Source organism: Cyprinus carpio, chromosome A19 (genome assembly GCF_018340385.1).
Source record: "Cyprinus carpio isolate SPL01 chromosome A19, ASM1834038v1, whole genome shotgun sequence".
Lineage (NCBI taxonomy): Eukaryota > Metazoa > Chordata > Actinopteri > Cypriniformes > Cyprinidae > Cyprinus > Cyprinus carpio.
Window position 1 is genome coordinate 22,111,315 of NC_056590.1, and position 27,958 is coordinate 22,139,272.

General features: G+C 37.6%; 1 protein-coding gene across 1 annotated transcript; it reads left to right on the forward strand.

The window, feature by feature from the left end:
• Positions 1-1,808: 1,808 nt before the first annotated feature.
• On the forward strand, positions 1,809-27,958 carry LOC122148833 (syndecan-3-like). Its single transcript, XM_042777052.1, has 5 exons — positions 1,809-2,189; positions 18,882-18,975; positions 20,492-21,195; positions 22,017-22,248; positions 24,230-27,958. The coding sequence occupies exons 1-5, from the start codon at positions 2,133-2,135 to the stop codon at positions 24,394-24,396; spliced, it is 1,254 nt and encodes a 417-aa protein (XP_042632986.1). The 5' UTR covers positions 1,809-2,132; the 3' UTR covers positions 24,397-27,958.

Sequence of the window (27,958 nt, forward strand, 5' to 3'; positions counted from 1 at the left end):
GCAAAACGCATACCTTGAATGTACCACAAATCTCTTTAGATAAGTGTCTGCCAGTTGTGCAATTTCAAATCTTAGATTTTTTAAGATGTCATAACTGCAGTGCACTTACAGTTCTTGCTGTGAATGGGCCTTAACACGAATAATTTTGATAAGAATAGATCTTTGTTCCATCATAAAGGTACAATAAATTTTAACCATGTAAATTCTGATATGAATTCATAGAAAATAAATCAATCCAATATAAAATGTTTTGTATCATATTTGGATCACTATACTTTTATGGCCCATATAACATGATAGTGAGAATATGGAGCTCACACTCGAGGAAAAAGCAGCTTAGATTTGTTCAGAGGTCAAACTGAGCAAAAAGATACAATATGGTGCAGTTGCTGTTGTTTATATGGCCAACAAACAATGAGAAATTCTGATACCTTTAAATCAATGAGATCTTTATAATGGTTAACAGACTACTTGCATAAAATTCATTTAAATATCAGTGGTCACTACATGCCCCAATAATGTCTTATTAGGATGATGTTAAAAGCTTAGTTTTATGATTAAAAGCTCTTTAGTTTTAATTATTAGGGCAAAACATACAATGCAGTATAATGATGAATGAGAGATGTACAAATAAAAAAATCCTCAAAAGCCCAATGCATCAAACATTTGTTTTATTGATGCAAAAAATATTTTTTCTAAAAAGCAAACCTAAGCTGCTTCAGTCCAATAAATGTTTATCTTGAAATATTATTAACAATACAAAAGTTGTTTGTTTATATATATATATATATATATATATATATATATATATATATATATATATAAAATAATTAAAAGATTTCACAGCAAGATTGTGTACAAGTAGTTTTTCAGCAAATATGTATAGAGAGAGACTGTAGGCTTCATTGGGTTAGTCTTACTTTTTGTAAGTCCTTAATGATTTTTCAAGGACCAATGCATTTATGGTCCATATACATCTCTAGATGCAAAGGGCTCAAAAAATGCCTTGATTTGCAACACATAAGGCAAGTATGTTTCTAAATGAATGACTGGGACAGTTTTGAGCGGTCCATATGCTATCCAACATCACCAGCTGAATTATATTTTATACCCCCGGTTTCACAGACTAGGCTTAAGACTAGTCCCCGACCAAAATCTAAGTCTGAACTGTTTTAATTGAAAGAAACTTGCACTGATTGATCTTGAAATATGTCAGTGCCCTTGTTTTGTCTCAAGATGCACACCAGTAAAGTTTTTTCTAAGTCATGTTAAAAAAAATCCTAATTGAACTATGGCCTAGTCCTGGCTTAAGCTAAGCCCCGTCTGTGAAACCGGGCCATAGTGTGCCTGATAACTGAGCTCAGTGCATCAGACTTTCCTAAATACAGATAGTATGTCATGAATAATGTAGTAGGCTAGTCTGAAGGCATCTCACCCATACACATACACCCAGCCAAATGTTGGTCAACCAAAAAACTGCCACTTTCATTCTTGTACTTATGCACCATAAGGCCTTTGACTTATATCTGAGCAATTTTATGCACATATTGAAACACTACCAAAAACATTATAAAGGGCATTGAATGTGTATTTATAATCACAAGGAGTCAAAACAGTAGCATGAAATTATGTAAGCGGTATTATCAGCAAAATGCCCACTACTGACAAAATGTTCAGGGTCTCGGGACGCTTTGATGGAAATCGCGATAGGGGAGGAGAAGGGAGAGGCAGGGAAGACGTCGATGCTTGACTGGGCTGCAGGGGGCATCCTCAACCTCACGAGGAAAATCCACCCAATGCCCGTCCTCCTCTCACACACGCCATAGCGTAGAGGAGAGAAAGAGAGAGAGGAGGTCTGGTCTTACCTCTGCCTCCATATCCACCAAGTCTCCACCACTCAAGTCAGAGGGGAGGAAATCACAAGAGGCCGTGTGCGCTGCTGCTCCTCCTCGGTCTTCGCGTGGTTTTGCGGGGATTTGACCGTGCCGACGCGTGACGGATGTGCCGACAAAAGCGCCTGCCCTGAAGTTGGATACCTTAAACTGAGCGAAAGGTTTACTCCTACCTAGTACCTTAAAGAGGAGCGCGGAGACGAGAACGCGAGCCCCGTGTTTTGCTGCGTTCGGAGCACCATGAAGCTCCCGTGCTGGATGGCGCTTGCGCTGCTGCTGCTGGCGCAGACTGCACTGGTAAGAGTGACACTCTATTGTGATCTATTGTTACCAGAGGGCGACTCACCGCCGGTCACACGCGCTCACAACATGTCCATCATTCACATTCGGGATTATGTTCGTGTTTACTTGCAGTAGCTAATCTTTATATGAGAGTGTGAATTGTAAGGTCATTAATTAGGCGACAGCAGCCGTGTGCTACTCGGTTGTAAATCTTGGACGCGACCCACATTCTGTCGGCTGACCGCAGACAGCGCGTCTCTGGCGGCCTGGGGAGCGCTGCGAGTGGGCTGGAGAAAGCTCTGAGCTGGGACCTACGAGCCAGCCACAACCGTGCGGATTTCTCCTGGACACATTTGCCTTGTTTGGCCATTTTGGTCTGGATGTGGGTAGGTGGGTGTCGGTGTTGTGGGTCAGGGACGCACCGTTAGTCGCCTTCCCCAGTTGTCTGATTAAGCTGGCGTGAAGCTTGGGTGCGCGCGCGCATGGCAGGATAAACTATAATTAACGCGTCGCATCTAATTAGGGTTTAATTGCACCCCTTTTGTCCATCATGTTTGCCTGTCGGTGGTCCCTCCACACGCACCGTTCTCTTTGTGGTTAAGAGTGGTCGGTGGGTTCCAGACATATCGGTAATTACAGCAGGGCTGCATAATAAAGGTTTGTAGCGGGTAATAGTCGGAGGTGTTATCTGAGCTTTTAAAGTGTCGCCGATCGGCGGATGATATTGGCCGGAGATCGCCCGAGGTGGGGTGAGTGGGGTGTGGAGGGGCTGCGGGGGGATGACGTCATTGGTCTTCGCGGCGCGAGAGAGCGGAACCCAGATTCAGAAGAGTGTCGAATTCATTCACGCGTTGTTGTTTTTTACGTTACGTTTACATCGTTTAAATTATATGCTTTTGAGAATTAAAAAAAGCGGAACACAGGATCCACCTCGAGACGTGTGTTTACCTTTGAGCAGTGCATGCGAGGAAATGCATTATGATGAAATCCTTTAAGAAAATTAGAACAGAACTCGGATGGATGCTATGTTTTTTTTATGTTACTGAGCGCTTTTGTTGAGCTCAAAGTCCTTATTTTAATCAATTAACTGGCAATGATAAACTGCTGGTGGTCTCAAATCCTTGTAAACACTATAGAGTGCAACAGTGCCCGTCCACTTTTTCAGTGGCCTTGATTCCTAAGTATTTTTCCTATAGAGAATTTGTAAAGGTCTTTGTTTAAGAGTTATTACCCATTAACTAAACCAACCGGCTACAAAGTGAATTACAACATTACAAACGTTGAAGCAAGAAGTAGAGACCAAGACAAAGATACAGAGTACTTATTGGCTTTAATAATCACATTTAAAAAGGAGAAATATAAAACTTTTGATTTAAAGTTGTTGACTTTATATACATTAGAGAAAATTCGATTTTTCTTCTGTAACCCTTCTGCTGCACTCGATTGAGGTAGCTGAGTAGATGTTTTCTTATAGTTGACCATTGTTAATGAATGGGTGCCGGAAATAAACTTTTTGCCCACAGTAGTTTATGAATGCTCAGCTTTACCGGGCATTTTTATTTTTCCAATCTAGATATAAAAGATAACCCACCATATGTGTGATCAAACATGCAGAGACCTTTAAGTGGGCAAAAAATGGCATTCTTTGCACTCATGACCTTGAAACTTGTGTCATTCACTTTGTTTGTTTTTTTCTTTTTCTTTGGAAAACCAATTTAAACAGAGTCCTGTGTAACCAAGTGAACCTGTGTTGTGGGCTGGTCACAGTGGGCTGGTCTGATGAGCAAGTTTACATGTAATTGTGAAAAAACACCCGAATTTGGTTGGTAGTGGGTGTTTATTATATACCCACTGGCCCACTCAGAATGAATCAACACACTTGTAGTATAATGGCGCTTTTCCACTGCGTGGTACAACTCGGTTCGGCACGGCTCAGTATGGTACGGTACAGCACGGCTCGGCTCGGTTTGCCTGTCCTCTGCAGTTTAGTATCGCTTTAGAGTGGGAGGGAATATTCACATGTCGTTATAGTTGCGCCGCCTCTACTGCCACGACTCCCGAAAAAAAGCTCTTGCTGGATCTGCTTCTCTGCTATCAACAAGAAGAACGTCTGTACTTTCACAACAGACAACAAAACTGTTTGGTTGTTAAAAAAGGTGTGCTCGATCAAAACAGTTGCGTTCGATCCTTAGCTGGCTGTGCTGATTTAAATCTAGTGGTTCTTTTGTGTTTGTGTTGCAAGTTCAGTGGTCAGTGACGATTCTCTCCGGCCAATCCGTGGTCAGCAGAGTTTACACGTCATGTTTTGGTAAAAGTACGGTATCGTACAGTACCGTACCATGCAGTGGAAAAGCACCATAATGCGTGATTGGTTAAGTTGTTGTGGCCACTTCAAACGGAAGTCTCATGTGGATTAGGTAAGTGGTGTCATATCCTTTCTGGCATTGTGTGCCAGAGATGGAGTTTAATTAAATCTGGGAATTGAGCTAATGGAGACGCATCCGCTCCTAGGAGCCGTGTGTTGTAAAGGATCATGTTGGAGTCCTGGGTTCAGCACTGAATCAGTGTTTTGTGCTGTAGACGACAAAGACAACCATAGAGAGGGAGGGAGATGAGGAGGAGGGAATGAGGGAGAGAATGAGAGAAAATGAGTGGAGAGGAATGTGTGAAGCAATTTGACAGAAAGTTTGTGCTGCTGCCTTTCTCACTCAGCTGTATAAAGGTCTTTCTTACAGACTCACAAGAGCTAGACAGTGTTTTAAAGTTTTGATTGGGATATGCCTCGCTCAAAGTCTGTGTGGCCTGTGAGGAGGATTAGCATTGCTTGGAAGAATAAACCAATATGGGATTGGAGCCAATGTGTTTGGTTCATGAAACATAGTTTACCCGAAATGAAAATTCTCTCATCATTTAATCAGCCTTGTGTCATTCCAAACCTGTATGATTTTCTGCTGCAAGACAGAAAGGAAGATATTTTAAAGAATATTTAAACTGTTTTTGTCCATACAATGAAAGTCAAAAAAGTTCAAAACAACATTATACCCCAATGAATTTCATTGTATGGAAAAAAAAAATACTGGGACATTTTTCAAAATATCTCCATTTGTGATCCATAGAAGAAGGTGGGTGTTAACAGCCCCGGCGACCCACAACCCTGCTGAGATAATGACCCTAGAGTCTGAAAGTCAACTTCCGACCCATTTGAAATGATCAGAGGTGGTCGTTGGGGCGGGCCTCTGACCTTCAACATTAAAGGGAGGAATTTTAGCAAAAACAGTCGGAAGTTGTGACACACCCGACCAAAATCCAGTTGCACAACATGGATCATTTGGTTTTGGAATAATTTAACAAGAATGTTTGACTTCATTTTGAAATTTCTGACTTTTAATTACACACTTTTGGTTTCTTGGAAATCTGAGCACAGTGTGACATACTGAGGCCTTTTCAGGAGTTGTAATACAAGATTTTTTACCAAGATATATATGTGAGAGAAAAGAGACCTTATTAAATCTCAGTAGTATATGTTTACATAAACTTCAGAAATGTTCTATTTCAGTTGGTACTAAAGCAATAATTTGTCTAAAGCTATAAAATGTCACTTAAACACTTTAGTCTGACTGAAATGTCTAACTAGCTCTGTTAGTCTAATAATTTGATTGTAGCTCAGTTGCATCAAGCATGTAAACATGTTAAGCAGGCTACAGTTGGCTTCTGCATTGTTCACATGCTTGGAAAATCCAAACCTATAAGTAGCTTGATTAAAATTCCACATGTAAATGTACTTTGTGTCAGTTGAGTTATTAAAAAGATGTGATATGTGTCATTTACACAGAACTTTTTCAGTTCAACTGTGCTACGTAAACATACATGCACTAGATGGACGTGTTTGACTGTGTTCACATCTCATGTCTTGACACGCATGAAACCGTGTTTTTAAAATGCGCCACTCAAGTTCAAAGTAGTTCAACTTTTAATAAACGTGTCTCTAGACCTTGTGTTTTATTCTTCAGTCCATTGCCCCACATTTCACAGTTTTTAATGCAAAAACACATTCTGTGTAAATAGCCTCACACGTGGCTGGTTTCCTTTACAAAAAGCATCAAGCACAAGTTCTGCATGTAAATTTGAACATGTTGAATTTGTTCCTTATTTGACAATGTATGTTCTCAGACGCTTCTATTTAAGTCAAGTCCAAATGTTTAAAATCTGGCCGCTCTAAATTTCTCCAAGCAAATCTCAGTCCTAGCCACAGTCTTGTGGTAATGCCATGCTGATAAAATAAGTGCATTTCTTAAGGCTACCAGCTGACACCAGTAGTGTTGTTAAAGAAAAAAAAAACATTATCAGGTTCACCAAATGGCACTGTGTTCTGGTGTTTAAGTCTTTCATTTAAAGGTGCTAGCCGAGGAGGTTCACCTTATCAACCCACCTGCTTCACATAAACTAAATGAGCCACATCACGCTCACCTCCCTTTGACCTCCTCACATCTGTCAGCCGCCTCCTGCCGATAACCTGAAGGATGGATGATGTAGGTGAAATCTGGGTCAGCTCATTGAGTGTCATTCATTAATTCAGTTGGAGAAACACTTGTGGATTCAGCGGAAGGAATGTATGCATTTTTTGTGACAATGTTGATTAATTTTGTCTTGTCTCTACTTTTCGTTGGAACAAAAAAAGCAGAAATATGTTAAGGTTACAGTGAGGTGCTCTCAAAGCAAATGAATAGGGCTGATCTGTACACTTAGAAAAAAAGTTTCAACAGTAAAGCCACAAGGCGTAAACAACATGACTGTTAATATAATTTTAGTGTGGAAAAAAATGCTTGCTAACCTCTTCTGTGTAAAATTATATCCAGTTTTACTTTGTTGCCATGAAAGTGCAATGCCTAAAACCTTAAAATGAACTAACTTTTTCTAGGTTTACAGCTCAAATAATACACAAGATTTACAGAAGAAAATATAGTATAATTATAAGTCTAAACATATCTGTATTAAAACACAAACATAAAAACATATATGTGTGCGTGTAAAGATATGGGTATTACAACATAAACATTACACCTATGGAGAGTCCCCATAAACAAGTGTGTGTGAAGATTTCATATATTTTAAAAAGAAAAGTAGGGATGAGTCAAAATTATTTCTTGTGGCAATCAACATTATGCCTGCAATGCTTGCTTTTCATTCTGTTGTTCACCTATATCGAACCTGGAATATTCCTTTCACACCTTGACCTGTGAGGTTGTAGGCAGAACATGCTGTAATTAAATATTACAAGATATGATGCTGTACTGTAGAAACCCATTTTAGGATCAGAGCTCGTATAGCCACACAAAGAGAAAAGAGAGAGGGATGAATTGCTGAGAGAGGTGGAAACCGAAGGGAGGGAGAAAGTATCAAGACTATCAGCTCTCTCCCATCATACCCGAGTACACCTACCTCCTCTACACATTCTCAACAATGACAACATGACAACGGCAGAGCACATCTCCGTCACAGCCGTATCTCTGGCCTATCCCTTTTCTTTGCCCCTCTCATTCTGTCTTTCACCCTTTTCTCTTTCCTTGCTTGCTCTTTTTCATCTGTCTCTCTCTCTTGGTCTCCCTCGCTAATTAAGATGCGGCTCCAGCAGTCTGGTGGGGGAGGGGAAATCACTCCATACCTGAGAGAGACACACAGGAAGAGAGACTGGCTAGGAGGGAAGGGACACGTAAACTATATTTTACAGTCGGATGTGTGGGCATTGGTGCATTTCTAATGGGCTAGAGTGTAGTATTTTTTTATGGGTGTGGTTTTAGATGTGTAAATGCCAGTTGCGATCCATATCTCAGAAAAACCAGCAGCATGATTGAATGTCTTTCTCCCTCAGAAATGACGAGTGCTTTTCTGTCCCAAATTTATGTGTGCTTGTATGCGTGTGTGCGCCATGCTAAAATAAGACCCTAAATTAGAGAGCATTGGTAGGAGGCGTTCCAAAACCACAATGAGTTTCAAGAGGCCTCACCAAGCCGCTCTATAAAAATGAATACAGCTATTGTAGCCAAACAGCACAGCCCTTGCCCGGACAAAACGTGTTTATGCACATGTGTCCTTCCTTTTCCTCCTCCTCTGTCTGTCTGTGTGTTTGTTCTGCAGATGTTTTCATGGCCTCTTGCTTGGGGAAGGGGTTGGGGTAGTGACGTGTTTCCGTGGAGATAGAGGAACCAGAGGATAATTAGGTTAACGAGAGAATGGGGGCGTGGCTGTGTGCTCTGGGCACTTCGGGAATGTCGTTAACGTTCCAGTAGCAGGGTGGGGCGAGGTGAGCGCCAGACGAGTGTCTATACAATGTTAAAAACAGCCCCAGAGTTAATTGGGAACAAGGAATATTTAGATAACGCTTGCGGAGCGTGACAGATGTGATGTGAAAGCCATTAATCAACAAGATTTGTGTTTATTATAAAGACAAATGATGAACTGCATTAAAGTAAGTGCTTTCATTCATTTGAGAGCACGCATTCATGCATTTAATGAGATGGCTTTGTGAAAAAATATAGCGTTTGTTTACATATATACGTTTGCATTTATCCATTTAGCTGATGCTTTTGATCCAAAGCGGCTTACAGATGAGGAACATCACTAGCATTTTACCATTCAGCTGACAATGATATCTGTAGCTGCACACAGGATTTGTGAGCAAAGAGAATGTGACGTAGGCTAATGTGTGTGTGTGATGTGTATGGATATGTTCACACAGTCAAAGTCCATCACTCCAGAAAGTGTTTTCACAGTTAAAATGACGTCATTTAATAAATGAGTCCAGTGAAGGCATGACCTCATCTGTTAAATGTTAATTAACTGTCAGAAGCTTAAAAGGCTTTGTGAAAAGAAAAGGAAAAAAAACTTGTAGAGCACAGGATTTGGGTTGTGCCCACCATGAAACGGATGAGCGGCTTGGTTGAAAAGATAGTGATGGGATTTAAAACTTTCTGAAAGCGCGCAGCTTATATTTGCGTCTGTGAGTTACCATGAAAAAAATGCAAAGAGTACACAAGACAAATGAGTCCTGAAAATTTAAGAGTCAGTTCAGAATGCTTTTATCACTCTTGTTTAAAACCAAAACATGATACTGTTCACACCTGTGGTCAGTAACATTTTGCAGTAAAATGATTTTATTCAGTAAGGATGGAATAAATTGATCAAAAGTGACAGTAAAGTCAATTTTTTTAAAACAGTACATTTTTTTTCTTGAGCACCAAATCAGCATATTGGAATGATTTCTGAAAACTGGAGTAATGGCTGCTGAAAATTCAGCTTTGCCATCACAGGAATACATTACATTTAAATATATTCAAACAAAGAACAGTTACTTTGAAATGTAATAATAGTTCATAATATTATTGTTTAGCTGTACTTTTGATAAAATACATTTTTGGTGAGCATAAAAGACATTCAAAAATCTTACTGGCCGCAAACTTTAAAATGGTATTGCATTTGTGAAATGAACCATATTTAGCTTCAAAACGGGACTGACAACTGTTTTCTGCTGCTGTGTGAATGACGTGTGTGGTATTTCTAAAGGGATTTCCTGGTGAGAGGGACTTTACACTGTTTAGTAGTCAGTCCACATGGTGGATGACACAAAATGGAGTGTGAACTGCAGAGATGCAAAAAAATAAATCTGTATTTGTGACTGTTGCAATTCAGCTCATTTAAATAGTTCAAAAATTCCACTTTGAAATATTTGTCTACGTAATCAAATTAAGTCTGAATAAATGATTCTTTAGGGGGTTTTAGTTCCAGTGGATTTATTTTATATAATATGACCCTCAAAACCTAACCTAAAACAAAAAATTAAATAATAGTTTTAAAAACCTTAATAATCCAAAAAACTTTTTATTTTAGGGATTTATTTATACCAAGTAAAAACTCCCAGATAAGAGCCAAAGAGAAAAAATTAGCCTGCAGCCAAAAGACAAAAATGTGTGTGAAAGCACACGCATAAAGTAAATTGTCTGCGCACATCTTTGAGGATTTAACAGCGTACACCATTTAACCCATTTGCATTTTCTTTGTCTCTCAGCCTGCATGCGCAAAGATGCACAAAAGGTCATCCTCACCTTCAGTATAACCTCTACTGAAGTTTAATCACTCAACAGTTGCCCATTTTTGAAGCTCAAAGAGTCGTTTGAGTGATGGAGCTGAAAGCTTTGTGCACATTGATGTGCAAAATAACACACCGTCTTTGCAACTCAAGAACAAACACGTCTTCCTACAGTAAGTGCAGTTGAGAGGCTCATCGAATCTAAAGTCAGGCTTGCTGCTCAGATAAAATCTTTACTAAAAGATCTATTCCAGCAGCTGAGTGATAAAGATGTGTACAAAAATGTCAGAAGTGATTCATTTTGATTGAAACACTAAGGACATTATTTAACTTTTATTGTAGTGACACATACTACAAATATTTTAGTCAAGCCCATTTAGTATTTATTACAGTTTTGTCCATTTATTGTTTTATTTATAATGTTAAAATCACCAAATAGTTTTACAAATATCCAAAAAAGTGTATGACACAAGATGGCACATTCTTGCAGTAAAAGATGATGTAATGCACAGCATTACTGCACACTTTATTGAACAACCAGTGTAGGTTGTTTTTGTGATGGGAGAGAGAATACTTTGTATCAGGGTTTGACAAAAACAAGCATAATAATCTGTACCAGTGACTGTGAATAATTGTGAAGTTGTTTTAAAAAATGTGATGAAATGTCAGAATGTTGGCTGAAGAGATTCTGCGCTGCTCAGCCAGACTGAGTATTTGATAAGAGGGATCTGGCACAGACACATACACAGCTGATGAAATGCAGACTTCTGTCAAGTGTGGACAATGACTAAGAAAGAGACCCTGTAAATAACAGAACTTTCAGTTCTGCACAAGAACTGTAATATTAGACAAATGAATGGTGGAGATATAAAAAGAAACATTTTAAACCGTTAAAGTGTTTTTTCTTCTTTTTGAAATGAAATTAAAATTGTATACACCTCTCCATTATGCGAAGATTGACATATGTCATTTTTCCCACTGAACACAAAGTATATAATTTTCATTATTAATTTAAGGTTTATTACTTTTAATTTTGCAAGTCACTAAGTTTTAAAGACTTAAATAAAAATTCTGGGTATTTTCTAAATGCATGTTATTGATAGTATTGTGTGTATGCATATGCTTACATTTTTAGTATTTGTTTAGACAAAATAAAATAAGGACATCATTTCCATTTTTGAGTTAACTACCCCTTTAATGGCTAATCTTGTGTCAGTGGTCTGAGTTTCTGACAGCAGAAGGCCACAGCTTGCATCATCAACAATCTGCTGGATGTCAGGTTCACTACAGATATAAAGGAGTTGATGGATTCTCACTCAAACGTGATGTCAAGGCTCACGCTCACACCTCCCCCATCATTTGGCCTCCAAGTCAAGGGCTTTGGCCAAGATCAGCGCTACACTGTCATTGCCACAAACACTGAATGCCATGACTGTAGCTAAATGAAGGTCCTCTGGCTGTCACAGCTTTACTGTCAGTGGAATAAATGAGTCAGTAAAGTTCTTTTATAGAGCACGAATAAAATCGAGGAGTGTTAACCAGCAATATTACATTAAAAAATTCCAATGCCACAGCAAAAAGAGGGAACCCTGTAATTAAAATTAATTGTTCAGTTTGTTTTTTAGGGTTAACTTGTGTTCACATTCAATTGTAGAGGGCTTATTAAAAACACTGAACTGATCCAGCCAGGAATAGTGTTACGGGAAACAGAAACAGAAACAGGAACCACTATTATATAAAAGTCCAAAGATGGCACGGTGGCAGATGTAGACATTTACATGAAACAAATCCACTATTTTTGGTTGACTCAGTTTTTGAGTCTGTAAGATTTTTTTTATGTGTTTGCATAAAGTTTCTTATGCTTACCAAAGCTGCATTTATTTGATACTAAAAACAATAACAATATTTTTTAAATACATATTTATTGAACTTTTTTTTTTTTAGTGCAAAGCATAAAACAAATTATCGGTAACCAACAAATTATCGGTCAACTCCCCTCAAAATAAATAAATGAGTTAATATAAAATAAATAAACTAATTAAATAAAAGAGAATGAAAATAAAATAAAATACAGAGGCAATGAAAAGTATATTGTAATAAACCATTAAAGAGCTTACAATAACATACATAAAGTACAGAGTGTTGTACTACACTTCTTTTATCCAAGCCAAGTCCAACAAGCCCGCCTTATTAAATTCTATTTAAAAAAAAAATTGGTACTGTAGATAATCTTAAAAAAGCCGCATACTGGCAAATTTATCAGTCTGTATAGTCATATTGTCACGTAAATGCTCATGCTGTATCTGCATCTAATTTATATGAATAAATGGAGTCGGAGTCTTTCAGAATATCACCGCTACTTGTGAGTAATTGCAATTACCTAAGGTATGAATATATTTTGACATCAGTAATAAGAGCAGCTGTGTTCGGAGGTATGTGACTGTCAAGCTGCGAGTGCACACAGTGTTTCCTGTGCAGTGATTTTCAGTATAACCCCAGATAAACTTTCCAGTGGGAACAAATAGATGCATGCTAAATTCTCAATGAAGCCACGCTGCAAACGTGTCAAATAGCTGCCTGCCTGTAATTTCATGAATTTGCAAAAACAGGTGGAGTGGGAAAGCGAGAGAGACGGAGAAGACCGGAATCAGCTGCCTCAGTCAATCTATTTTTCTCTCCATTCCTTCCTGCTAATCTCCTCACTTATCATGTTGTGCATGGAAAGTGATATTGATCGATATGAGTTAAGTGAGATACGAGTCCGTTTGGGCAGATGTGCTGGAAAGCAGATTACACTGCTGCTAATCCGCAAGTGTATGGATGAAAGATTACAGCAGAATCACCTTCTGGAGGTAGAGCAAACTGACATACAGACTGAGAAGGAGAGAGAGTTAAACACACTCACTAAAGAGCTTTGTGGGATGCTACACAGAATGGGACAGTCGACACAACCTAGACAGAAGATTACAGAGAGAGAGATGTCCCTCCAGCAGACCTCCAGTCTATGACTAAAATGGTAGCTTAAAATCGAATCGGACCAGAAAATGTTGGTTTGGGTTAATCAGGTTCATATGGTGAGAAGTGACATGTGATGTCCAAATCATGAGCGAATGATTATAATTAGCAGTTTCCTTTTAAAAATCCAAAAACCTTTCTGAAAGTGATTTCTGTGATATCGTTCCTCTGTGCCATTATCATTATGGTTGTGGTGTGAATTCTTTATCGTTATCATTATAGTTATCATCCTTGGTGTGAACGGGCCATTAGTTTTTCGCTTTAGTTTTAATTACTGACACATTCATAACAATTTTGTTGCAATAAATGGTATTTGAATGTTTTGTTTCAGAGGCCATTTAGTCTGGAGGATGAGATAACGTTGAGAAAAACCAGTCCACTGCTTTCATGATCGTATTCGCTGTATATTTGCACTCCTTTAACTACACACATTCCACACACTCCACTTTTATCTTTTAGTGTGGGAAAAGGAAGGAGTGTAAAATACGGGTAACTGCATTCCTGCTTTATCCTGATGTTTTTAATGGGCGATGAATTCTGGTCAGATGAGACTCATTCTGAAGCAAATGTGATTTTCATTTATTATGCACATGCACAGACGCACACACCACATGACGGCTGAGTAGAGGTTAACGATGTGGGCTGGCAACCCAAAGCTCAGGGATTCTGAAATGGAGCATCAGACAGATGCCCTGTCATTACTGTGACTTTAAGTAAGACTTGAAACCTCAAGTTACTTGTGTAGGATAGTCCCTGCAATTACTGTACTGTATGTCACTAAATGACATGTAACATAATCTTTGGTGGTGTAACAACTGGATTTGAATGACATCCAGTTCTTTTTTATCTTTCCACATTGCAAAATCATTGTATATTATGTATTTATATACATATATTTATATTTATATATATACATACCATTCAAAATTTTGGGGTTGGTAATATTTTTTCTTATGCTTACCAAAAAAGCATTTATTTTGATAAATACACTCTCAGAGAAAAAGATACAAAACTGTCACTTGGGCGGTACCTTTTCTAAAGGTACTAATACAGTATGTGCCTTTTAGACACTAATATGTACCGTGTAAATATGTATACAATGTACCTTTGAATATGTACCTTTTAGCTTTTGTACCACTTAGGGTACTGGCCCAGTGACAGCTTTGTATCTTTTTTTTCTTAGAGTATAGGTGTCCACGTGACCATTTCTATTGCTTACTTGTTTAAGTATGTGTTTGAATGTTTACCTTTGAAAACAAAACTCCATCTGTTCATTTTTCTCCCCTTTAAAGACATGTCGAGCCATTAACTGATCCTAGCCGGACATCAAGTTTAACATTATGTGGAAAAAAAACAAACAAAAAAAAACAAAACAAGACCGATATGATATGAGGTTGTTTTCCAAAGTTCATTGGTAAGTGTGATTCTGTAGTGGCGGTAGATGCTATTAAATACTTGATACTGGACCAAATTTCCACAGTGTTTTTTATCCACTTCTGTACTCAAGTCAGGTATGCTGTTACTGAGCAACAACTCTCCATAATAGTCCAGAATTGAACTTTCAGCTACTGCTATTCTAGAAAACCTGCCATCGCTCTTATTCCCTCGGTTCTATGTACCTTCTCCTCCTTTTTATTTGTGCAGCAAAATTGAGCTTGTCTCCAAAGATATGGGAAATGAGGATCTCCGGGCACATACAGAAGTTCAAACACAGACACACTGAGAACAGCAGGGGATTCTGGGAAATGGGGGAGGACCGTTCGTAATCACAAAGACTGGCCACACACACTCGCCCTTACATGCACACCCACATACTCACAAAGGCAAGCCATTCCCTTGCCCCTGGCTGCATTTTTTAGCTCCTCTGAAAAGTTTCTTAGAAACACAAGAGAAGTTATGATCCACAGTAATCCCCATCTGCTTGCGAGGAGAGAGAGTTCATTCACACAGACTCACATAATACCATCCTTTACTTCACAAACACTGCATACTCGAATCACTTGATCTGCACTTTTGAGTTTATTGCGAGTTCATGTGACAGCGGTCATGTTAGGCACATGCTGTCATGAGTTAACCCTGTTTTACCCTGTTATCCCAGACAGCAGTGTTTCCGGGTGTTGTAGGCTGGCTGTCGTGTGGGAAGAGCGGTCATGACTTGGATAATATACCATGAAAGTGTTTCCATGGCAACTTCTCAGCAGAAAGCTTTCCCCACATCATGCTTGGAAAACCCAAGCCAAAACTGCCTTAACTGCTCATCCAGTCTAGCAAATAGTTTATTACGAAATTCAGATTTCTCTTCTAACACAGAAGCCACTGTTTTATGTTTGAGTAAAAAAGACTCTCATGAATCATTTTTTTTTACAACTTTATATAGAACAGCGTAGAACAGTATTTTCAACCATATTTATTAACTTAAATTTAAAAAGTGTAATTCATATACAATTCATATTCGTAATTCATATTCATATACATTAATGGTAATCTAGCTCTGCCCTACAATAGTTTTTCATTTAATATCCTTTTTCTACTTTCAAATATGTCACATTAATGAAGGAAAGAGGGTTACTGTTGATTTTAAATTTAGTAGTTGGCCTTTGTAAAATGTATAATAATTTGGTTATGTGCCCGGCTTTGTTGATTAAACCAGGGCTAGTTTTTTCACCGCATCATAAATGCTGAATACTTGAATGCACTGGAGAAGCTCTTATACTGACACACACAGCGTCTTACCCATATGGACATCCGACATGGTCCTAATCCCGTGGGATTATGGGATCACTTGCTGGTTGGATTAAGGATTGTCCCACAGAAACAGCTGTCCACTTCATACACGTATATAACATGCATTTCAAGAGACAAAGTTTAAACTTGAGGGTCAGATGTTTTATATGTGGAGGTGCTGTAATGTATCTTTTTTTTTATTATTATTGTATTTAAATGGCATATGTATATGTCCATTCAGATATTTGTGTGTTTGACTCTCGTAATGAGGTCATCACCTAGTGACCAACTCACCTCTTGACTTTACTTACACAGTGATCTCTCTCTCTCTCTCTCTCTCTCTCTCTCTCTCTCTCTCTCTCTCTCTCTTTCACACACTCTCTCTATCTCTCGTCATCCTCGCAGCTGTTCCTCTGGAAAGAAGCTACAAATCTGGCAGAGAAAGAGAGCACAATATATATAAATTTTAATGCATTATAGCTGCACAATTATACAAATAAATAATTGAAATTGTGTTTATGGCTGCCACGATTACTTATGAAAAGTTTAAATTACTTCATTCCATTATAATTATTCAAAGAAATGTTTAAAAAAATAATTGTATTGCAAATTCTCTTAATAAAAATCAAAAATCATGGTTGAGCCCTACTGTGATATTTTTTTTTTTTTGTCATTATCTGCTGCCAAACAGATGGAAGTTATATTTACATTTGACTCTAAAAAGCTTTTACCCACACCCCCCTCTCTATCTCTATGGGCACACACACAAACTGTTTGTGAAAGAACCATTGCTGTGCGAGCCAGTTCTACCCCTTCATCATATCGTAGACCAAATTACACCACAAACCAACCCCACCATTACAGGGGAGGAAACACAGACATCCACCAACACACAATCTATCCAAATATGCATACTGGCTTAGCTTTGCATCTTGAGCACCAGATTTTGCAGAGACATATGTGATTTGGAAAGGAGATCCGGTGCATCTGCAGCATGTATTTCTGAGTGTTGTACAGGTTGGGGAGGAAATCGCATTAGACTTGATTGCATTTGGTGAATGGCCTGTGGTTAATAGCAGTTCAGATTGAGGCACAGTGGGATCTGATTCCCTGGTGTTCACATGCACTCTGTGCTTAAAAAAAGATCAGCACAAATCCATAGCACTATTTAGAACTGGTTTAGTTGATAAAATGGCTAGAATAGTAACTGGAATTGCTTCAGATTGCTAGTATGTATTTGGCACTTAAAAAGGGCTAATTTAGTCACAATAGTCCCCTTTATTTTGCTGGCAATATAACATTATGCATCATGAATATTGTGGTAATTTAAATGTCCTTTTTATCAGGTTATTAAATGCCCTAAAGGTCCTTCCTTGTCTCATGACTGTTTGAATATGAGAGCATGAAGACAGAGATAGATTTCTGGTACAAACTTGATGCGTTTTAAACTGTTTGTTTGCCTCAAAATGGTTACGGAAATATTTGGCATTTGCTAATGCATTTACATATTTAATAAAAATAAAAAAAGGTATTTTTTTTAAAAAAAAAAATTTTATTCAGGAGATACATTAAACTGATCGAAAGTGACTATAAAGACATTTATAATGTTACAAAAGATAACTCTTTCTTTTTTGAAACTTTCTTTTCATCAAAGAATCAGGCAAAACACTTAAGTAGCACATTATTTACAATTTAAATAAATGCATTTTTTTTTTTTTACTCAGAGAATTCTGAGGGGAAAATGTAGTGCCATCACAGGACATAAATTAAAAATGTAGTGCCATCACAGGAATAAATTACTTTTTAAAATATATTAGAAATAGAAAACATTGTAATCATTTTTACAGTATTACTTTTTTATTGTATTTTTGATCAAAGTAATGTAGCCTTGCTAAGCAGAAGAGACTTTACATTAAAAAACATTAAATAAAAGCATAGTAATTTTTGTTATAAATACATATGTATTTACTTGTGTGTGTTTCTTAATCCATTACAGTAAATAAAACTAAAAATTTTCTTAATCCATTTCAAAGCAAATACATAATATTTATGTATTAAAATATGTACATATCTTCCCTGTTTAGGGCATTAGTGAATGACACATGCTTACAGTGCAAAACATGAAGGCATATAAATAGACATTATTTGCGTAATATTTAATTAGATCAGATACAGAACTGGGCACGGTTACAATAGTGTCTCTTTATGTATGATGTTCTTAAGCTTAAGTGCATGCTGATGACTGACAGCATTTTGGTGCCTGTGTGTGTGTGTGAGTGTGTTTATGAGGGATTGCTGGGAGGGTATGGGGTGGGTTTATGGGTCTGAGTATTTATGGGGTGTTGCCGGAATGGAGTCCAACCAATCATGAGAGTGGGGGGAAGGAAAGCGACCACAAGAGTAAAGAATGATACAGAAGATGGGGATTTACACAAATGGTTAGGTGTTGCGTAATATTGTTTTTGAAAGTGTCTCTATGAGCACGTTGGCTCCTGACTATACTTGCATTCAGTATTTTTAAAGGACATTTGTTGCCAGAAATAGCCTCTAAAAGTTTAATGTTTAATGTGCACTGCAAACCTAGTGTTTTTGTGTATTTGATGACCACAATTTTCTCATTTATGTGACACGTTGGGTCTGAGGACAGCCGAGGGCTCTTTTTCTGCTGAATTTTCCCTATTTAAGAAATTGGGTTAAAGGCAAGTGTTGCCCCTAGCAACAGGCCTCTCGATGAAACTGCTCCCCACACTAGACCCCTTCACACTTACATATGAACACACTGACAGTGAATCTGATATTGTTTTTGAAATAATGTACTGTTAAATCATTCCACTTGCACAGGTTGATGTCACAAATGTTTCTGAATTCTTTTTCTCTTTGTTTTAGCACAGCATCGCATATCTCGAACAAACGATGATGAGAGTTCTGGAGATGTATTTTACGATGATGAGGACTTATTCTCTGGATCCGGCTCTGGCTGTGAGTTTGATATGTGATGTGTTTGTGTATGTGTATGTGTAACTCACTTTTGTGTGAATCACTCATTAAGAGGTCACAGCTGTCTTGTTTAAAAGTCCAGCCGGGGCTTCCAATCCCCTCACCAGCTGGTATAATTCTCACAACTCAACGCCTTATCCCCCTCTTCATCTCTTGTTTCTCACTTTGCTCTGTCTCTCTTTCTATCTCTCTCTCGCTCAGCCCCTCTGTCTCACATTCCTCCCACAACTTCATACGTTTATTTTAGCCTCTGCTAACTGAAGCCCACAGACTGACAGTAGAATACACCCTTCTTTTCTTGTAAATAAAGAGCACTTCTTTATATATTTGCGTGTGTGTATGTGTCTTTGTGAGTGATCATCTGATCCTCAGTAATCAGATTACTTAAATAAGATCACTTAATCAGCAGGAATCTGGGTGTAGACTGCCAATATCCGCTAGTGCTTGGGTGTTTCTTTAGAGCACTTTTGGCCCTGTGGTCGTTTAGAAAATAAATTCTCTTCAAACACGCTTTTCACACATCGTTTAATTTGGCCGCTAACATTATTGAACAGGGGACATAAATATCCCACGAGAGACCTATGTGATTTTGTTAAAATTCATTTAGTTGAATTTCCACCACAATGTCATTTCCATCACGTCTCAAGTGTGTTTAATACAATTCTGAGGTAGACATGACATTTTAAATGGACTAAAATGAAATAAACAGCTAGTTTTCATAGATAAACTTTTAAATAATATTTAAGTCTTTTTGCGTAGTTTTTGTAATTGATTGAAAAATCTAAAAATCAAATGTAAAAAGGGTAACATTTAAATGATTTCCCCCTTTAAACTAGTAACTTGTGGCACAAATGACATCACAACTTTTAATAATAATTTGCATAAAAATGAGATTATATAAATGAAAAATTAGATTATATAAATTAAACATCTTAACTAAATATTGAAGTAGTTTCTGATTATTTTACTCTGTTTAGATTCTCATAGTTTTTCAAATATCTTTATTGTTATGATGGCCTTTCATACTTTAAGATTAAACATCAAGGTCAAGGATAAACAAAATCTATTCACAAAGCATTTGAAACATAAAACAGCAAAAAATAAAGGTAAAGTTATCTAAAGGTAAAAAACTATCTGTTATCTGTTGCAATCAGGTAGCTTTAATAAAGATCAACCCTTGGGACATAGGAATGTCTGCAGTTAAAGAACCATTGATTATGTGTGTGCGCTTTATGAGCAGAGTTTGTGTGTTGCAGTGGCGCTTGCTTTGTTCTTTGTTTTGTAGTGTGTGTGCATGTGTTTTTTCTTACCAAGGTTATTGATATTTTATTCATGTGTTGCCATGGGGATGTTCACATTCCTGGGCTGACCAATCTAAAGGTTGCTTTGAAGCCTTTGACGCTTTTGTTAGGTATCATATGACACATTAACACAGTGAGTATTGATCTCCTTCACCCTGTCTCACCGTGTTTTCATTTCTGTTTCTCTACGCCTCCAGTTCCATATATGGATGTTAGACCAACTGCAGCAGATGTGACGGTCACTACAGAAGAGACCCTCCCACTTTCTACCACACAGGCCACTGGCCCCGCCCCCTCAGCCTCCCCCGCCGCAGAGCCAAGTAGCCCACCTCCACCTGAGGTAGAACGTGAGAGTGGCTTGGGACAAGACAGCAAATTGGAGATGGAGATTGAGAAAAAGTTCGAGGAGCTTGAGGAAGAGGAAATGAGACGGTTGAAAGAACAGGATAGAGAATGGGAATCTGAGGTCGTAAAAAGGTTGAATGCTGATAAAGTGCAAGATAGAGAACAGGAACAAGAGAGGTCGAAAGCTACTGTTGCTCCCCGGCTGACTGATGTTCCTGTTGTGTTCGTGGACTCATCCGCCACTCTGGGTGAGACTACAGTGGCCACTAGTGACCCGGAGGACCTCGGCACCACAGAAGAAGAGGAGGATCTATACATTACTACAGAAACTATCATGTTAGAGCCATCTAGCACACCGGAGACAACAGTAGATGACATCACAACCACTGAGGTCATCCCCACCACCGCTGAGTCCACCACTGCTAAGCCAACCAGACCACGTCCTGCCCCGACCACTCCGAGCACTGCCCCTGTGCGCCCCCGGAAACCACACACTACCCCCAGTAGAGCCGCCCCCACTGAGAGCAGCACTCGTTCAGTGATGACCACAACACAGGTTAGATAGTCCTCGGTATATATAAATAAAAATAAATAATAATATTGTATGTAATGATGCACCTATTTGAAAATTCTGGCCAATATAGAAAAGCCAGTAATTATTTTTAATAAATGAAAGATATAAAAATGTTATATTCTCTATATGTCTTAAAATAAAATCAAACAAACAAATAAATAAATAGTATTCCATGTAAGGATGCATCAATATGAAAATCATATTTTATATAAATGGAAGATATTCAAATTGGATGTTATTTCATATGTCTTAAATTAATGAATAAATACATACAAAAATAATATAAACTAACACCAAAGAGATGCACCAATATGAAGATTCCGGCCAATGCATAGCAAGTAATTCTTTTTAAGAAATGGTAGATATTAAAATGATCCTAATTAATTTAAGAATTATCTCATCTTAAATGAAACATACAACACACAAAAATAAAATCATTAAATGCTTCAAGTGAATTTAGGCAGCACAACATTTAAAAATGTACAAACAGATATAAAAATAGAGATCTATTTTGAATAAGATTACATTATGAGTATTACAGTATTATTAAATTATTAGTAAAAGATTTGGCAAAAGCAATCTAAATGTTAAAATAGTGGAAATCGAAGTTAAATATCCATTGTCGACAGGTATGGGTACTTTTTTTAAAAAATATCTCACTGTGGCCAATAACCGATATGGTAATGTGCATCCTTAATTCCATTATCGTTTTGGCATGAATGATTTGCTCTGTAAGTATGCTCTCATTCCTCAATTGTTAAGGGTTATCATTTTTTTCTTTCCTTTTTTTATTCCTCATTTAGACACAAACACCAGATGAAACTGTAAATAATGAAGTTGCAGGACCAGGTCCAACTGGTGATTTTGAAATCCGCGAGAATGAAGGTCGCCAAGGCAACGAGGTCGGGAGAGGCAGAGGGGCGACTGGCGTGGCAGGAGAACCAGATCTGAATGGTAACACAGTAGATGCTGCTGGAAGCTCAGCCGCTCAACTTCCACAGAAGAACATCCTTGAAAGGAAGGAAGTCTTGATAGGTGAGCGATGCTTGACATTAAAAGCCACTTCCACAACCCACTTCAGTCTCTCTATTATTTATTCTTTTTTTTTATTTGGCCTCTGGTTTTGAACCTGTCTGTCTTTTTGTCTTGTATATATCTTTTATTTTTGTGCATATTTTGTTTGTCTCCCTATTGCTTATAAGATTTATAGACCGCACTGAACTGAAAACCCTACAGTGGAAAAACTTTATGGCATTATTGTACAGCTTAACATTTAAAACTACTGTTTAAAAGTTTGTGGTTGGTGGTGTTTTTTTGTTTTTGTTTTTTTTAAGGTGTCTTTTTTGTTTGTGCACCAAGCTGCATTTATTTAATAAAAAATAAGTAAACAGTAAAGTATACAGTAAAAGCAGGAAATTGTGAAATATTATTATTATTTAAAATACATTCTATTTTAAAATGTTATTTATTAATGTGATGGTAGAGCTGAATTTTCAGCAGCCATTACTCCAGTGTCACGTGATCCTTCAGAAATCATTCCAGTATGCTGATTTGGTATTCAAAAAAGAAACATTATTATTATTATTATTATTATTATTATTATTATTATTATTATTATCAATGATTTATCAACTAATTCTCAATGAAAACAGTTGTGATGTTTAATATTTTTGTTGAAACCTTGATTTTTCAGGATTCTGTGATTAAAAAGAAAGTTCAAACATTATAAATGTCTTTACTGTCTCTTTTGACAATTCAATGCATCCTTGCTGAATAAAGTATTCATTTGTTTAAGAAAAGAAAAACATTGTTTTCCACCATCTGACCCCAGACATTTGAACAGTAATGTGTATATATATTGTTCAAGTTTCAAGCATGAAATAGCATTTCACTAAAAACTAGTCATTAAGTTGTTAGCAAAATATTATTAGTAGGAGTATTTTGTTTGGAGTAACAGTTGTTTAAAGAACAGTTCAACCAAAAATTATTTATATAGGTTTATTTAATTTTTTGCTGTACTACCCCTTTAATAACAGCTTTGCTCTTATGATCTCAAGCACGAGCCTCCAGTGGGCTTTATTCTCTCTCTCTGTGGAGAACACGGTCTTCAGCTCCTTGTCTTTTTTCCTTGTTCACATTCACCTTCTCCTTGTTTGTTTTGCTGCCTCTCTGTCTCCATCTCCCCTCTCGTTTCTCTCTGTCATCTGATATGCTGTCGCTCTCTCCTCAGCCATTCTGATTGGAGGACTGTTTGCCTTTGTATTTGCAGACTTCCTGGTCATAGGTAAAGATGTAGGAGCCACAGGCTATATTAGCGTGAAATTAGTTGGATTTTAGCTTGTATTTTTCATTTTCGCAGTTAAGCTTTAGATTAGAGAGACCCAAAACTCTCCCAGCCTTGATTAAATGTGTATTGTGTTTGTTTGTCTGTCTCTATTTGACTTTTTGTTGGTTTGGTTTTTATCATCCAGAGTGTTTGGTTCAAAAACATCAGTGAAACTGATATCAGCTGTCTCTTTCAGAAAAGTCCATTTGTAGTGCTTATTGTAGGCATTGCATCCCCTAAATTCTGATTGATTTTCAACATAATGAAAGAGGGGTCAATGTCATGACATTTAGTTAATTTTTATATTTATTGATTTATTCAAAAATACATTTAAAAATGCAGTTTATACATAGTGTTTTTATTGTCTAAATTAAACTTGTATTGATTTAGAAATATTTGTATAAATTATAAATTGTAATCTGTTTTTATTTCTTATGAAAAATAAACAGTGAAGCAGTTTTGTTAATATATTATATATATTTTTTCAAGACCATATGAAAAGATATGACTTTATTTAAAAAGTGATTGAAATTCATTTTCTTTATCTTGAACCCTCTTTTTGTCATTGACCCAGAGACATTTACACATTTATTTATGGATGTGGGAGAGAACATAATTGTTGTAGAAGTGTTCATAATGATTTGAATTTGAAATGCTGTATGTAATCAATGTCTCTTGTTCTTTCTGCAGCGGTGATTGTCGGAGGTGTAGTCGGAGCACTCTTTGCAGCATTCCTCGTAATGTTACTCGTCTACCGGATGAAAAAGAAAGATGAAGGCAGCTACACATTGGAGGAGCCTAAACAAGCCACCGTCACCTACCAGAAACCAGACAAGCAGGAAGAATTCTACGCCTAACATCCATTCGTACAACCTCCTTCATCTCTCCAACCTTGTCCCGTCTCTATCTGACCCCCCCCCCCTTTCTTTTGATATCACCCCTTTTCCTTAGATCCCTTTCTTCCCTCGTTTCCCCATGAGAGTGCCTCTCATTCCACGGACTTGGAACTTTCTTTTCCAAAAATAAAAAAAATAAACTGAAAAAGATCAATGTAGAAAAAAATGGAATATGTTGTGGGTGGGGCCAGAGAGGGTGGGACATGAGTCTACATGTACACAGAGAAGATAAAACTTTTTTAAGAACATGTTATTATTGATATGTTTAGGATTGTTGTTCTATGAAATTATGACCTGAATCTTTTTTTGTAAAGACACTGCGTTTCAAATGTGTTTAATGCACAACATTAAGAGGTCAAAAAAAGAAAAAACAGCATGAAAAAATGAGGGAGAGGGAAAGAACAGAGTTGGGGGCATGGAGGGATTGTGAAAGTCAGGTGAGAGGGAGAAAAAGGAGCAGAAATAAGAGCTGCATGGCAGAAGTAGAGGGGGAATTTGGAGTCCGTTCTCAAAATGCTCTTCTGTCACCAAGGTCAGTGATCCAACGTTGTGTGGTGCCTTCCATTTCCCTGGTGCTAGAAACAGAGCTTGAGCAGAGCGAGTGTGTGTGTGTGTGCTTGTGCATATGTGTGCGATTGAATGTCTGAGGTGCCCTTGTGACCCCAGCCTAGACTCACACACACGCACAGGTGCACACACTCGGCCCGACTCCCTCTGCTGGTGAGAGCATGTGTCAGCACGATGGTACCATCCGATTGGAGCAGGGAGCCCGAAACATGTACACAGCACAAAAACACTGAAGATTTGCTGTGAGGGAGCGCATGCATAGAATCAGAGGACTAGCCTCTCCTCTGCTCTGTATAAAGACTTTAGTAATCATTAGTAATAATCAATTATATATCAGCAGCTCTGAATGGAAGGAAAATGATGATCATAATATTCGTAGTGAAGGATATTATCTATTTAGCTGTGCAGTAAGGTTTTATCAGTGTAAATATCAACACAACTCTTTATTTTTGTCAAGCTTTTAACCATGCTACTGTAGTAAAAATTAAACTCTCAGACACATATGCTATCGATATCAAATTATTTGTCAGTTTAACCTGGAGAAATGATGAAACCTTTGCTCAGGTTTAGCATTTTACCGGTAGTTAGTCAAGCGTCTGGTTTTTGTTGTGAAAGCACAAGGTTAGTCTCTTATGGCCACATTTACTCGCATACATGCCACACAACAACCCTGATGGACGGTCATGCTCAAGACGGATGTTGTAGGAATGTGTTGATGAGGAACTTTTGGGACATTATTGCTGTGGGTGTGTGAACATAAACTTAATGGTTTGGGAGAAAAATAGCTTGTTTAACATAAAGATATCTGAGCTGAAAGCCTTTAAGTAGTGCGATTTCAGTGATGGTCAAAATTAGTGTCAATCTTTCCTCTGTTATTTTGTTTTATTGGATGTTTATATGTCGGGATACATTTAATTCATAAAATCAAAATGACTAGAAATGCATGAATTAGCAATAACAAACTATCAACGACAGACTCTGTGGTTGACATGCTCAGAATGTATGTGACATGTCATGTGGTGTGATGTCAGTGTTACTCGCAGCCGTAGCACAAGATGTTAGCAAACCGCTAAAATGAAAACAACTTGTCTTAAACACATATCATTTTAAATATCTGAACATGTAAATGTACTATATCGAATCTGGGACGGCTTGTGCACAGTATCAGCACTCCGTCCCCAAAATTTCCTTTTTATATCCACAGTACTACCCACTCCCATTTATAAACATATCACTGAGGGTAAAGCTGCCATAACACTGAAACGTGACATCAGCTAAAGCTTCCTGGTATATCACAAATCATGCGTTTAGAATGCATGGTGATGATTTTCAAGAATATTCGACTGAATGCGTGTACTAGAGCACATTCAAGACGCCACACTGCTCTCTATGGAATATTTTAGGCAGGTGGGGGAATCTTGAGACCCATACGGGGTGGTTGTACTTCAGTCTAAGATTGTAATGTCACACCTGTGCATCAGTACCTGTAGCTTGAATATTGTACTCTGTATGATCATGTCCTGACAGTGTGCGTGAGTATGTATGTTTGAAAATTGGCTTGTTTTAATGCATCTGTAAATGTGTTTCACTCCCCGATAGTTCTTCCGTTGTGGGGACATATTCTCTTCTCCCTGCACTTAAATTGCTATGTGACACTGACAATTGCACAAACACACAAAACGTTACATAGCCTCACAGCCTCGGCCTTGTAAATAGGACCTAGAGTGATTTCTGACCCATCACAGCACACTTTTAATTAAATGACTATAGTAAGGGCCAGTCTCCTGGACACTGAGTAAAAGTTACAGACTGATAATCGGTTTGAACAATATGTATTTTTTTTTTTTTTTTACTGATTTTCACATTTTCTACTTGGTTGTCTGTTCTTTAATATTCAGTCTGCTGAATAAGTTCACCATCTAGTAGATATCTAAAGAATAGCAACAATGCCATTACACCACTATATGTTCACATGTAAAATAAAGACTTGTAAATGTTTGCGTATTTATGCCACTTTTTACATAAAAGAATGAGAAACATGAAGCATTTTAAGTTTGAGACTTAGACGTAGACCAAAACAAAGATGACATTTCATTTGCGACTGATCTCAAAACAATTAAACATAACAAAAATAAATATATTGCAAAAAAATATGCAATTATTAGTATTTATAATTATTGCGAAAATTATAATGCATGTTTTAATGTAATTATTTTGTCAAAAAACATAAATGTCATTAAAAAGCGAAATAGAAAAAACATATCTATTAGTTCAGGATTTGTCTTCAGTTGTGTCTAAGAGACTGGCTTTAACAATCAATAGCCTACTCACAAAACCTCAGCAAGCATTAGTGTCTAATTGGAATATTGACTTAATATTAATCAATTGCTTACATGCTAAACATATAGTTGGAAGCCTACAATTAGTATGTGAAATTCAGGTATTAAGACATGATGATTGTTTAACTTTTTTTGTACAAATAAAAAAGCTGCTGGAGGTTTAATATTTTGAGCATTCACAGCTTTCACCCCACCATTCCTACAATCTAATCTTGTTAGCAACACATTCACGTGTCCTGGTGAAGCCCCCACCTCCCAACAACGAACATGCACCTGTCCCTTCGGGAACGTCTGGAGGTCACTGTGTGTTAACGTTATGGACATCAGTGGAACTTTGAGTTTGCATTGCTGTCTTTTCTACGCATTTTTACCTGTAACCTGTCACTCTTTCTATTCATAGCCAAATATGAGGCGGGCCTTCCTGTGTCTGTGTGCCAATCACAGACCAGCATGGTCCTGGTCTGATGGTCGCCCAGCGTGGTTTTATACATGCACATTTTTTTTAAAGAACTTTTCTTTGTTTTTAATTTTTTTTCCTCATTGGTTGATTTGTGTATAAAGAGGCAAAGTTCTGTCACTAATATGCCACTCTATTCTAAATAAAACCTGATTGGTTA